The sequence below is a fragment of the Diaphorina citri genome, unplaced genomic scaffold (genome assembly GCF_000475195.1).
Source record: "Diaphorina citri unplaced genomic scaffold, Diaci psyllid genome assembly version 1.1 scaffold941, whole genome shotgun sequence".
Classification (NCBI taxonomy): domain Eukaryota; kingdom Metazoa; phylum Arthropoda; class Insecta; order Hemiptera; family Psyllidae; genus Diaphorina; species Diaphorina citri.
Window position 1 is genome coordinate 24,249 of NW_007378372.1, and position 14,193 is coordinate 38,441.

The window sequence follows — 14,193 nt, forward strand, 5'->3', positions numbered from 1 at the left end:
ATCCCAAACAGATACGGTTCGTTCTCGGAACAGCTGGCTTTCTCCAATTTTGTCCTCTCTTCGATTTCGGCACGATCGACGAGGTGAATATAACATTTTGTCGAGGCAGTGTACGGTTTCAGTCGACATCGATCGCCAGCGTCGGACTATGTGTAGACACAGCTCCCTCTATTAAAACCGTACTCGTTCTCGTACCTATTAGAGTTATACTCGTATTAGTACCTATAGGTTACAGGTACTTGTACCTATTAGTACCTATAGGTTACAGGTACTTGTACCTATTAGTAGGTACCGATAGGTTACAGGTACTTGTACCTAGAATTCTGATTTTGATTGGTACTTGAAGTTTCAGTCAATTTTCATTATCGCTAAGGCTAAGGCCAAATATTGACTCTTCACTCATCGCGTGGACTTGTAGACTGGTATACTCTCGTATGTATAGGTAGATAGGGGGACTTGACGTAGGTCTATTCACCAGTGCCCTAAATCACCAAAGTGTGGAAAAGTATTTACAAATTCCATATTTCGATATGATTCGTCCAAATTCAAAATTCTGCTTTTCCATTGGCTATTACACTTGTAAGATACTTTTCCATACTTTAATGATTTAGGGCACAGTTCCCTATAGGACACTAAAGTTAAGCAACTTGGGCTTATCCCATGTTTTGGGGCAGTTGCCCCGACATCTAAGCCTCAGAGTGGGCTTATGGAGCAACTTGGGGCGTGTTGTGAAAGAAAATGAATGACCAATCTGGACAAATCCCTCCATGAAGAGGGGATTTATTCTCTGATCAAGATGGATTCAACAGTTCCCGATAAAACACTCAAGTTAAGCAACGTCTAGTGCGTTGTGTGTAAGAACGAAGTTTCAGTCAATTTTCATTATCGCTAAGGCTAAGGCCAAATATTGACTCTTCACTCATCGCGTGGACTTGTAGACTGGTATACTCGTATGTATAGGTAGATAGGGGGACTTGACGTAGGTCTATTCACCAGTTCCCTATAGGACACTAAAGTTAAGCAACTTGGGGCTTATCCCATTTTTTGGGGCAGTTGCCCTGACACCTAAGCCTCAGAGTGGGCTTATGGAGCGACTTGGGGCGTGTTGTGAAAGAAAATGGATGACCAATCTGGACAAATCCCTCCATGAAGAGGGGATTTACTCTCTGATCAAGATAAAACACTCAAAACACTCAAGTTAAACAACGTCTAGTGCGTTGTGTGTAAGAGCAGGTGACCTTAGGCGTCATCGTCATTGGACCACTATTGCTCCGAAGAGGGGAGTAGAAGAAACCGTAAAGAATCTACTAATGTTCTATGATGGATTTTTCATTTATGACGAGGCATATAGTCGCCTTAGAACAATCTGAGCGCTGATTAAGTGATTATACTTTGAAATCCCCATTCGCGGTTTAAGAGACGAGTGCCAGTCTGGGATGTCACAGTGCACTCTCAATGATTTTAGATTCTGAAATCGGTAGGGCCTAAGGGGACCCCAGGGGGTATTTTTCTGAGCGAGTACTTACTAAGATTTACTGAACCAGTATTGTAGACGGACAGCCTAGTTAGCTTGAAGGGTACTGCGTCTGCCTTGTAAGCGCTAGGTCGCGGATTCGATTCCGTCCCGAGGCGGACTTTATCCTAAACAGATGAGGTTCGTTCTCGGAACGCCTGGGTTTTTCCTAACCTGTTCTCCTTCTCTCTTCCAGTTTTAAAAAAATTCTTAAAACCTCTCCGAACACTCTAAGCCTAACCGCCCCTAAAAGGTAATCCGGTTTTAAAATTCGACCCTAAAAGTCCTCTTTTCAGGTATTTGTAGGTACCTACTCTTTGAGGTGTGTTACCCGACTTACCCGTACTCTCACTTTTTAGGGATTAGCCATTTTATTATTTTTTTACGTTTTTAGATGATGTTTGTATAGCTTACGGGGGAGGGGAAGCATTGGAAATGTTAAGAAATAACGATAACAATTAACGATATAGTGTTATCAATATGGGCTTTGTACAATCACGCGGCTTACAACTCAGTCACTCAGTCAATCTCCGGACCTTATCGCGGTAGCTGCCCCCCAGGTACATACTTTGTTTACCGATAAATAAAATAAAATAAAAATAAACACCTAAAATAAAAATAAATGGGAGGAAAAATAAGAAAATAACGAATACCTATACCGACCATTCGCGAACAAAAGAAGGTGTGTTTGTTTTCTTTGTTTTGCTAAATTATTTTTACGTGCTTTTTTTTAACGAGAGATTTCTGTTTGTTTTGTAGGTAGGTACCTATATGCATTTTATTTATTTAGTTTTGCGTTCTTTTACTAAACTTACATACCTATTCCAATTGAGGTTGGTAAAAAAGAGGCCGACTCTTTTCTCCACGTACCATTCCTCCACTGATTTTAAATTGCACTGACTCATTGGATTAAATGATTGTACATTGTCATTAGCCAAAGTGTAACCTCTTTTTGTTTTCATCAATATTGTTCATCAGAATGATCAATCATTCCGATGAATTGACTTCCCAACCTGACGATGTTTTAACAAACTTCATGTTAAAGTGGGTGTGGTTGTAACTGATAAATCCAGACAATATGAGCTCGTTAATTCCTTCCCTTGTGCCATTAGGTGATATATGGAGGTTACTGATTTGTCAGAATTTCATTTATTTGAATATTTGTGATTGTTATTTTTGGCATTTCGGCAGATTTGATGATTTCGCGCTTGCAATGCGATTCAATATTATTTTTCTCTTTTATCTCCTTTTCTTTTATTTAAATTCTTATACCTATTTAAATGACGAGCTCTCTCTGATGATTGATGTAATATTATTTATCATGGAAAGACCAATTTCTTGCTATTAATTAATATTGTAAATGTAAGATATTTTTTTTTTTTCTTCTGGAAGTACCATACCTTTAATGATCAAATGAACTCCAAGTTTTAGATGTTTACATCTGAGCTAAAGGCTAAAGTTACAAAACGTACCTATAAGTGAACGCCCAAGTAATTAATACTATACGTACCATATACCTACCTCCCTTTTTTAAGGTGTTGGTAGGTACTTATCTCTTGCCTTTAGAGGTGTGTAGGTTCTTACTTGATACATACGAAGTGATAAAGAACCAAGATAAGATAAGGACGTCTATTATCAACGATTGGGTTGACGTCCTTTGTACGGTAAGAAGGAGGGCTGGGGGTGTATACCGCACCGATTTTATGGATCGATATTTTCGATTTTAAGTAGGTATAGTATAGGTATACTGTTGTATAGTAAGACTAGTGCGAATACCTAAGTACTTGAGTAGGTAATGTAAGTACCTACCTATTATATTTTTTCTAGGTAATTCACCGCTCTTTTAAGCTACTTTTACGATCTATTAAATACTATACTTTATTGTTGTGGATTCTTTTTATTATTGTGGATTGTGTTTTAAGGGGTTTGGCGTCACTGATAGCTACTTTATTGATTTTGGTAAACGTCACCAACACGTACCTACTTTTTTGATTTCGGCAAATTCTATGGCACTATCACAATTTACAGGGAGGCCACAACTCGGTGACTAGTGGTGGGACCTAACACACTTCACCCTATTCAAGGGCGGGTTGTTTATTGCTCCGGGTTTCCCTACCCCTACCCTTCCATTATTTAACTACTATGATGTAGTTATGTACCTTCCTATGTAGGTACTGTAGCAGGGCCCAAAGTCTGACATCATCAGAACCGAAGATAACAGACCGAAGCCTAGATCACAAGGCTAAGATAGGACGATCCGAGGCCACAACTCATGCCATCGAATCACAGAAGAGACAGCGATAGCAGCGATGGGATGAGTTGGAACCTAAGACGTCACCGATAAGCCTCGTGATCACACTCCCGCGACCGATAAGACCGACTCTGCTAGTATAAGTAAGAAAGAAACCAAGCTAGCAGGGTCAGTCGTCCAGGAGCTAACAGTCCCCGTGCGTTCTTCACCTCCAGCTGTAAGATCTAAGGATACTACCCGCGCTTGTCACTCCACCATTCTCCAATTCTTACCATAGTACTAATTTTTACATAGGTACATAATATGTACATAGTAAACATACCTAATGGGTAAAAATTATAAATAAATGGTCGATTCCTATGTAAAAAGTTGGGAAAAATCCAAATCTGAGGTCAAAACTCCCAAAAAATAACTGCCGTGTTCACGATTTACCGGTATTTTTTAAATCGTTTTATCTCGGGATCTAGAAGTCGTAGGAGAGAAAGAAAAATTCCGTTGGTCCTCATTTTTCCTGCTCTATGACTTTGAAACATCACCCAAGCAAGCGCAACTGTTGTATTGTTGAGTCTCGAATCTATTGGATTCTGTATAGACTCGTTAGTCTCATGCTGTCATGACTTAAGAATAAGATAGATGTAGGTACATTTCATACCCAAATCATTAGTCGTAGGAATGTACCAGGCCCGTAGCCAGGATTTTATTGCGGGGGGCCCAAGAGTGATGTAGGAGGGGGAGGGGTGGTTGCTCCAAATTTTCGGAGTCTCACAATAAAGGAGTAAAAATAAACTTGTTTCATTGCTACGAAATAAAAACGGCGGTGAAACACTCATCTTTTTTTTAGCCCGAGGGGGTTGGCCCCGCGCCTCCTCGGCAGCCTCTAAATACAGCCCTGCCTACATACCTGCATTACCTGCCCCACCCCTTTCATATTATATTCATAACTATGTTCAACTAATCTTCAGCCTTATCCACTTTCTCGTGAAGGTCCCGATGACGTACTGGCTACATATAGCTAATAATTATAGCTATCATCAGCCAAGTCACAAGTCATACGTCATACTGATTCATTAGGTCCCATAGATGATTCTGAAATAGATAATAGAGGTTATTATCTATTTCAGAACTGACCTTCATGAGTATAAGTCTGTAGAAGTTGAATTGTAGGGAAAATAACCTTTTTTTTTGTTTTTTAAAGAGGTTTGACAGAGGGAACTGCAACCCTTATCGAGTAAACGTTGTATGCGCGACATCTTAGCACGAAGGAAGTGAGGGTTCGGATTTTTGGATAAATTCCTTTAATACTGGGCTCTCTTTTTTTTAAGAGGTTTGACAGAGGGAACTGTAACTGCTATGGTCTTATCGTCCCGAAATCGAAGAGAGAAGGAAGACAGGATAGGAAAAAGCCAGCCGTTCCGAGAACGAACGTTATCCCATCAGGATAAAATCCGCCCCGGGCGGGAATCGAACCCGCGGCCTAGCGCTTACAAGGCAGACGCACTGCCAACTAAGCTAACTAGGCTGGCAAAATAACCTTTGTTATCGACCCTAGGTTTATTAATCGAATCTTCTTTTCGATTTCCAGATAATATGACGTCGTAGACTTCAACTCCTGAGCGTACCAAAGCCATTCCACTGTGAAGACATTCCAGAGTTCCTACCCAACCTAGGCAGTTCAAATACCTCCATCTGTAGTTCTGACTTAAGGACCAAAGTCATCCCACCTGCTCGAGAGATTCCGAGCTACTTACATCGTTCTAGCGGCTTCCGCCTACTGTTCTAGTCACCCATACAGCTCCCACCTACGCTACGGATTAAAGTGCCCTTAAACAGTCAGTTATCTGAGCGCACGGTAGTGCGCTAGGCCAAGTTCCAGCAAGCACTATACCTAGTGTATCTTTACACGAATCCATTCACCCGGATTTTCCTATCCATATTGCTCCAGCCCCTTGACCTACATAGTTTTATCCCACTTCTCTCTCCACTAACCTAGTCTACTATGACTCTTCACTCAGCGCGTGGACTTGTAGACTGGTATACTCGTATGTATAGGTAGATAGGGGGACTTGACGTAGATCTATTCACCAGTTCCCTATAGGACACTAAAGTTAGGCAACTTGGGGCTTATCCCATTTTTTGGGGCAGTTGCCCCAACACCTAAGCCTCAGAGTGGGCTTATGGAGCAACTTGGGGCGTGTTGTGAAAGAAAATGGATGACAAATCACTCCATGAAGAGGGGATTTACTCTCTGATCAAGATGGATTCAACAGTTCCCGATAAAACACTCAAGTGAAGCAACGTCCAGTGCGTTGTGTGTAAGAGCAGTGGGAAAGTAATGTTGGACAATTAGTTTGACTAACTAAGACAGGAACTGAAAGTAGTTTTAAAAAAAATTCTTAAAACCTCTCCGAATACTCTAAGCCTAACCGCCCCTAAAAGGTAATCTGGTTTTAAAATTCGACCCTGAGATTACCATTCTCCTAGTATTATTTTCATAGCTCCGACCTACAACTCTAGGGCTACATCCTTTGCTCTGCTCTGTTAACCTGGTTTTATCCTTATTATTCCATCCCATTGACTTAGTTTCATCCCCATTACCCTATCCACTGTAGTCCTCCCCCATGGATGACATCCTGATAATAGAATCCACAGTATCCCATGATTCTCTGGAGGATGATGCATATGATGTTATTAAACATGTCAAGCCAGAGTGGAGCCGGACTGATGTTCAGTTCAAGGTAATAATAAAAATAGTGCTTATTTATACTGCTCGCATAGGACCGAAAAGTCCCTTTACTCCAGCAGCTACTATTATTACTGTGGTCAAATTCTCAAATTATATTTAGGTTGAAATTCCATACCTTGGCTGGGATTGAACCCACGCCCTCCTGTTTATCAGGCGAGCGTCCAAGGTAGGTGATTTTCTACTTTAAGGACGGACATCAGCTTATGAGTTAAACGTCACAGTATAACTGCAAAGGGTTTTAGTGCCGGAGGTTTTACCCTTCATTCGGCAACAAGCTACCTGCCTCTTCTAACCTCACGCAGCCTGAGTGAGGCTGGGAAAAGCCACCAGCACGTGATTACTTAGATCAGTGGTTCTCAAACTTTTTTTGGCCGCGGAGCACCAAGCAACTGCTGTAAACTATACGGAGCACCCCCCCCAACCCTTTAGGAATTTTTAAAAATAATTCGGAATGATTCGGAAATGTTCATTAGCGTACAGTCTGTACGGCTTGTTCCAATACTTCCCATTTGACTAAACATAATCGTGCGATTTTTTTTTTTAAATGCGGTAAGAAAAATGAAACTATGCGGAGTACCTGGAAGATCTTCGCGGAGCACAGTTTGAGAACCACTGACTTAGATCACCCATCTGCATATCAACCACGCGCAACGTTGTGTGTTGCGTGGTTGATATACGGATGAACTACAATTGAAAATTGGTGCTTTCAACTTTTTACTTTCCTTATCCTATGATAAGGAAACTCATGTTCTTTTTTTCTTGAAGAGGTTTGTTAGGGGGAACTGTAACTGCCAAGGTTTCTTCGTCCCGAAAGCCAGGATAGGAGAAAGCCAGCCGATCCGAGAACGAACGTTATCCGTTCAGGATGAAATCTGCCCCGGCCGGAAATCGACCCCGCGACCTAGCGCTTACAAGGCAGACGCGCTACCCTCCAAGCTAACTAGACTGGCTTTCTTTTCTCACCAATCTGTTTCTGTTTTACATTTACCAGCACGTTTGGTAATTGTGAAGAATCACCGGTAATTTTTCAAAAGTACCAATTTTCTACATTTACCGTAACATATATATTTTTTTGAAGATGTTTGTTTGATAGAGGTTTCATACTTTGAAAGTACACGAGTACCTACTTAGGAGGATAATATAACGTCCCTAAAAAGTACACACACACAATTCCTCAGAGGGTGCCAGCCTAGTTAGCTTGGTTGGTAGCGCGTCTGCCTTGTAAGCACTAAGCCGCGGGTTCAATTCCTGTCCGGGCCCGGGAAAAGCCAGTATCACACGATTCCCCAAATGGTTACCCATCCGGATACTAACCACGCACAGCGTTGCTTAAATCAGTGATCTATTGACAATTGGTGCGTTGCTATTGCGGTTGGATGGTAATTTATTTATCTTTTTTTTTTTTTTTTTTTTTTTTAAAGGGTTTTGTTAAAGCGGTTTGACAGAGGGAACTGTAACTGCTATGGTCTTATCGTCCCGAAATCGAAGAGAGAAGGTAGACAGGATAAGAGAAAGCCAGCCGTTCCGAGAATGAACCTTATCTCTGTAGGATAAAGTTCACCCCGGGGCAGGAATCTAACCCACGGCCTAGCGCTTACAAGGCAGACGCGCTACCAACCAAGCTAACTAGGCTGGCTAATAGCTGGTTCATTCGCTGTATTGTACCTGTATTACCCAGCAGTAGATAAATAAATGCTTTCAGGACGATAAAACCTCAGTAGTTACTTACAGTTCCCTCTATCATTTTTTACTTTCTATTACCCTTACGTATAGGGAACCTTTACAAGGTAATGAGAAAGTATTTTTTAAATAATAATAATTACCTATATTTATTTTTATTTTTTAAAATATATTTTTAAGTAAAGTTAAATGAAAAGTGACATCATATTCCACTTTTCTCATTTCAGATTCCAAGCCCTGTTCCCAGGTGGGGTCAGTCAGCTCCAGTCAGACTGGCAATACATCGAGACCGCCCTGTCCAAAACTAAAAGCCCCGTGGTGTTCTGTCACAATGATCTATTGCTGGGGAATATTATCTATGATGAAACTGAAGATAAGGTCACGTTTATAGACTACGAGTATGCTGGCGTCAATTATCAGGCGTTCGATATTGCTAACCATTTTGATGAGTTTGCTGGTGAGTATACCTATTTTTGTGAGGTAACCCTTTCAATTACTTTCCTCTTTCCTCCCCTTTTTTTACTTTCTATTATCTATTACTAATGTATAGCGAAGCTATACTAGTAATGAAAGTATTGCAATCGGTCCAAATTTTTCTGAAGAGGTTTGACAGAGGGAACTGTAACTGCTAGGGCCTTATATACTGTCCCGAAATTGAAGAGAGAAAGAAGACAGGATAGGAGAAAGCCAGCCATTCAGATAACGAAAACGAACCCGTGACCTGGCGCTTACAAGGCAGATACGCTACCAACCAAGCTAACTGACCCCTTCGTTTTTCTCTCACCTTTTGATGTCGCCTAAGGTGACAAAAACCGGAAACACTCAAATAACGTCTCTATTTTCTATTTATTTCCCCAGGTGTGTCTCCCATCGATCATTCCCGCTACCCGGGTCCCGAGTTCCAACTGAGCTGGTTACGCACCTACCTGGAAGAATACACCGGGTCCCCCCCTTCCCCCCATCAGCTGGCAACCCTGCACTGGCAGGTCCAACAGTTTAGTCCGGTGGCACACTGTTTCTGGACGATATGGGGCCTCGTGCAAGCGGAGCACTCGGACATCGAGTTCGACTTTTTCCAATACGCCTCCTCAACGTACCAAGGCTACGTGTTGAAGCGGGACAAATATCTGGGCACTTCCCCTCCATCGCCTCAAGTCATCCCTCCCTCCCCTCCCCCTGCTAGTTGATGTGAGAAATAAATACCTGGGCACTTCCCCTCCATCGCAAGTCACCCCTCCCCCTGCTAGCGGATGTGAGGAATGAATAACCAAGTATCTTTCCATTGAAAACTAATAATACGATCTAAACTGTCTAAATGGAAAACCTGGATGACCGGGGAAAAAATCGTGGCCCCTTCACGTGTAATATTGGGACTGGGAAACCTGGATATTTCCTTTTGCTGGGAAAACCGGGAAAAAAAAAAAAAAAAAAAAAAAAAAAAAAATGCCGGTCCCTTGGATTCCCAATGAGACAGGTTCGATGTCTTATCGTCCCTAAATCGAGGAGAGAAAGAAGACAGGACAGGAGAAAGCCAGCCGTTCCGAGAACGAACTTTATCCGCTCAAGATAACATCCGCCCCGGGCGGGAATCGAACCCGCGGCCTTGCGCTTACTAGGCAGAGTACTACCCTACAAAATAACTTGGCTGGCTATTGGGAGTCTGGTTTGGCCATGTCAAGGAAAGATAGTTATTTTAAGTGCAGGGTTTTCCTTAATGCTTCTACTTCAGTGATAAGGAGGTACTTATTGTTTTCTTTGTTTTGCATTTCTTTAAATTTTATCTAATGCATTTTTTCATCATTCCGTTATTCCTTAGTTTAATAGTATTTAATGTGACTGATGATAGGGAAGCTGAGAAATCTAACTTCAGGGTAAATATTTGTAGAGGGAAGCCCACAAAACTGACAGGGTATTCAACCCCTCATGTACCTAATCAATGATCTTAGCTGTAGGGGCACTTTAAGTCAAGTACTAGCCAGCCGAGTTAGGTTAGCGCACCTGCCTTGTAAGCGAAGCGCTACATTTCGGGTTGGATTCCCGCACGGGGCGAACTTTATCCTAAACACATAAGGTTCGTTCTCAGAACGGCTGACTTTCTCCTATCGTGTCCTCCTTCTCTCTTCGCTTTCGGGACGATAAGACCTCCTTTGTTAAAGTCACTCGATCCAACCTCCTTTTTTTCAAGTAGGACTTAATTAGGGCTCTATTGAGCCAACGACTCCGTATGGCTTTAGGGAGTAGGGTCTGAATCATTGGGTGATTAGTTCACTGAAACTAGTAGTTTTTTTTTTTATATAACTCATAACTTGATGAAACACCTTGAAATGATATCTAACCTGCAGGTCATTGTTAAAGGACATTATTTGACGATCAGCTGATGATCAAAAATCTTTCGTAAAACTAGCTATAAATGTATACATCCTGCCTCGGTGGTGTAGTGGTCAAGGCGCTCGCCTGGTAAAGAGAAGGGCGTGGGTTCAATCCCAGCCGAGGTAGGTATGGAATTTTATGCTCAATATAATTTGAGACTAGCTGGAGTAAAGGGACTTATCAGTCCTATGCGAGCAGTATAAATAAGCACTATTATTATTATTAATAGTAGTAGCCTACTGCTGGAGTAAAGGGACTTTTCAGTCCTATGCGAGCAGTATAAATAAGCACTTTTATTATTATTATTATTTCAGATCCTCCACAGGGCTGGACTCGCCCCTCGTCTGTACGCCGAGTTTGACAACGGCCTCGTCTACCAGTATGTACGAGGCGTAACGATCACCCCTGATAGCATACGGGAACCTCACATTCATCCCCTGGTAGCTCGCAATATGGCGCGACTGCACAAGGTTCACTCCAATATGAAAACGCCCAAGTTGTGGTCGACGGGGAAGCACATGCTGAGTCTGATACCGCGCACGTATAGTAATCCTGACAAACAGGAGAGGTATGTAGTTTTTTTACTTTCTATTACTAATGTATAGCTGAGCTATACTAGTAATGAGAAAGTATTGCAATCGGTTCAATATATATATATATGTTACGGTAAATGTAGAAAATCTGGTAATTGTGAAAAATTACCGGTTATTTTTCACAATTACCACTGTCATTGGTAAATGTAAGAAATAATTCTATAAAACTCATTATTTCTCACATTTACCGGTTATTTTTCACAATTACCAGAGGGCCTTGGTAAATGTAGGAAATCCAATCAGGAACAATAGACACGCGTGCGCAGTGTCTTTGTTTATCACATGGTACTCATTTTAACAATCTACAGGTGTTTTCAATCTTTTTTTTTATTTTATTGAAGTGAAGAGTGAAGTAACTTTTATTGTCTTGAATTTTTCCTTAATTTATCCTGCCTCGGTAGCGTAGTGGTCAAGACGCTCGCCTGGTAAACAGGAGGGCGTGGGTTCGATCCCAGCCGAGGCATGGAATTTTATCCTCATTAATTTGAGATTTTGACCACATAATAATGGAGCTCTAAGGGTTAGGTGGTAGAAAACGCCTCCGGCGTTAACTCGCTTAGTGGTTACCTTCCACTCAAGAGTCTATTATTATTATTATTATTAACTGTAGATCTGTTTATTGGGCTATGGCAATGGAGGAACGTTTTAATGTTTTTAATTTAAAAGTATGTAGGTACCTAATGTGATTGCCACTAAAAATCCAAACGCAGTTTTTCCTAGGTACTAAAGATAAGTACCGAAGTTTGATAAAGAATGTGAATGAAAGTAGGTAAGTCTAAAATAGTTGGCTGAGGTTGGTAGGTTAGGTACTTGCCAAGTGCTTACCGAGTCTACCTGCTATGAATGTATTGTTTTCTTGTTTTTAAACGTACCAAAAAGTGAACGCCCAAGTAATTAATACTATACGTACCATATACCTACCTCCCTTTTTTAAGGTGTTGGTAGGTACTTATCTCTTGCCTTTAGAGGTGTGTAGGTTCTTACTTGATACATACGAAGTGATAAAGAACCAAGATAAGATAAGGACGTCTATTATCAACGATTGGGTTGACGTCCTTTGTACGGTAAGAAGGAGGGCTGGGGGTGTATACCGCACCGATTTTATGGATCGATATTTTCGATTTTAAGTAGGTATAGTATAGGTATACTGTTGTATAGTAAGACTAGTGCGAATACCTAAGTACTTGAGTAGGTAATGTAAGTACCTACCTATTATATTTTTTCTAGGTAATTCACCGCTCTTTTAAGCTACTTTTACGATCTATTAAATACTATACTTTATTGTTGTGGATTCTTTTTATTATTGTGGATTGTGTTTTAAGGGGTTTGGCGTCACTGATAGCTACTTTATTGATTTTGGTAAACGTCACCAACACGTACCTACTTTTTTGATTTCGGCAAATTCTATGGCACTATCACAATTTACAGGGAGGCCACAACTCGGTGACTAGTGGTGGGACCTAACACACTTCACCCTATTCAAGGGCGGGTTGTTTATTGCTCCGGGTTTCCCTACCCCTACCCTTCCATTATTTAACTACTATGATGTAGTTATGTACCTTCCTATGTAGGTACTGTAGCAGGGCCCAAAGTCTGACATCATCAGAACCGAAGATAACAGACCGAAGCCTAGATCACAAGGCTAAGATAGGACGATCCGAGGCCACAACTCATGCCATCGAATCACAGAAGAGACAGCGATAGCAGCGATGGGATGAGTTGGAACCTAAGACGTCACCGATAAGTCTCGTGATCACACTCCCTCGACCGATAAGACCGACTCTGCTGGTATAAATAAGATATAAACCAAGCTAGCAGCGTCAGTCGTCCAGGAGAGAAGCCAGCCCTACATCTTCGCCTCCCCCGGTGTTAGCCATGCGAGAACGACCGGCCTTGTCATTCGGAAGAGAGCTATCCCCGAAATCCATTACAATAGGTACTTAGTGGTGACGATGACGAAGATGTTAGTGATGACGAAGAAGATGATGATGATAATAATGATGAGGCCAATAACACAATGGAACGCGTGCCACACGAGAAAGAAATGTCACACACACGTTGTCATTATATTAGCTTCCAAATTGAATTAGCTCTTCTTTTATCTTGTCTATACGATTGCGATGATCCATTGTATCTATCACTATCCATTTTACACGTTTGTCCACAATGATCTTCTATCGATGTATCTAATACTAGTCCATAGAGTATATGTGGTTTGCCTACAATGATCTTGTGTTTATGTCCATTGAGTATGCGATTGGAATTACTTCAATGTGTCCATATGGAGATGGTGACTAGAAATATACCTACCTGACGAGTTCTTCTAATATACCTACCTTGTTCTTGTGTTATGAAATTGTGATGTGTGCTTGATTGATCCACAGAAATGTTTGTATTGATTGTTGTAGAATGGAATGTGATTGATCTAAAGACATATTTTTCAAATCAGTGTTTATATTTATTATTATATGATTTTTGTCAACAAAGTATGGTCCTAACCTGCGAGCTGCGGTCCTGAAAGCAATTTTACAACTTGGGTAACACTTCACAGTTCACGTTTCACTAGAAGCGTCCGAATGTGTAGAGGTAGGATGTAGAGAAAATTTTAAAGTTTGTTATTTTATCCTAACGTAACTTCGAATGATTAACGTATAGGATGCTCAAGGCGCGAAGGCATGATCTTTAAGATTATGTGGTTGAATGAAGTCATGTGATAAAGTGGAACGACTAGATAGGAGGGCAAAAATTCGATTTTAGAAATATTAGTCATGATCGTCACCGGAACAAATTAGTGCACAGGGATCAAGAATAAGTAGGCGCTTTTACTACCTAATTACTAAAGGGGAAGCAATCTTGAATACCATCGAAAATAATATTTGATCATATATCGACCCCATTGCAACCTTATAAACACTTCAAACATGAAGTAACAATCTAAATATTTCAACATATCGAATGCATCATTTCTCAGTATTATAGTGGTAAGTTTTAAAATGTTAATTAATTATATTTAAATATTAATATTAATATCATATGGATAGAG

The 14,193-nt window shown here is 40.9% G+C and overlaps 2 protein-coding genes and 1 long non-coding RNA gene across 3 annotated transcripts; all 3 read left to right on the forward strand.

Annotated features, from left to right (window-relative positions):
* Positions 1 to 2,079: 2,079 nt before the first annotated feature.
* Positions 2,080 to 5,734, forward strand: LOC113469064. The gene is made up of 2 exons (XR_003392602.1): positions 2,080 to 2,272; positions 5,347 to 5,734. It is a non-coding gene; the product is annotated as an uncharacterized LOC113469064 (long non-coding RNA).
* A 364-nt stretch (positions 5,735 to 6,098) lies between these two features.
* LOC103513218 (ethanolamine kinase 2) lies at positions 6,099 to 9,576 on the forward strand. The gene is made up of 4 exons (XM_026826476.1): positions 6,099 to 6,499; positions 7,499 to 7,506; positions 8,385 to 8,644; positions 9,046 to 9,576. The coding sequence occupies exons 1-4, from the start codon at positions 6,383 to 6,385 to the stop codon at positions 9,372 to 9,374; spliced, it is 714 nt and encodes a 237-aa protein (XP_026682277.1). The 5' UTR covers positions 6,099 to 6,382; the 3' UTR covers positions 9,375 to 9,576.
* A 104-nt stretch (positions 9,577 to 9,680) lies between these two features.
* Positions 9,681 to 11,501, forward strand: LOC103513219 (ethanolamine kinase). Its single transcript, XM_008478034.2, has 3 exons — positions 9,681 to 10,058; positions 10,872 to 11,125; positions 11,492 to 11,501. The coding sequence occupies exons 1-3, from the start codon at positions 9,972 to 9,974 to the stop codon at positions 11,499 to 11,501; spliced, it is 351 nt and encodes a 116-aa protein (XP_008476256.1). The 5' UTR covers positions 9,681 to 9,971.
* Positions 11,502 to 14,193: the final 2,692 nt, after the last annotated feature.

What these genes read in the sequence shown, in the direction of transcription:
- LOC103513219 (XM_008478034.2), top strand. Translation starts at nt 9,972, where the DNA reads ATGCATTTTTTCATCATTCCGTTATTCCTTAGTTTAATAGTATTTAAT. An exon ending in CTGAGAAATCTAACTTCAGG is followed by an intron (nt 10,059 to 10,871) that starts GTAAATATTTGT and finishes TTATTATTTCAG; the next exon opens with ATCCTCCACAGGGCTGGACT.
- LOC103513218 (XM_026826476.1), top strand. Translation starts at nt 6,383, where the DNA reads ATGGATGACATCCTGATAATAGAATCCACAGTATCCCATGATTCTCTG. An exon ending in CCATTTTGATGAGTTTGCTG is followed by an intron (nt 8,645 to 9,045) that starts GTGAGTATACCT and finishes TTATTTCCCCAG; the next exon opens with GTGTGTCTCCCATCGATCAT.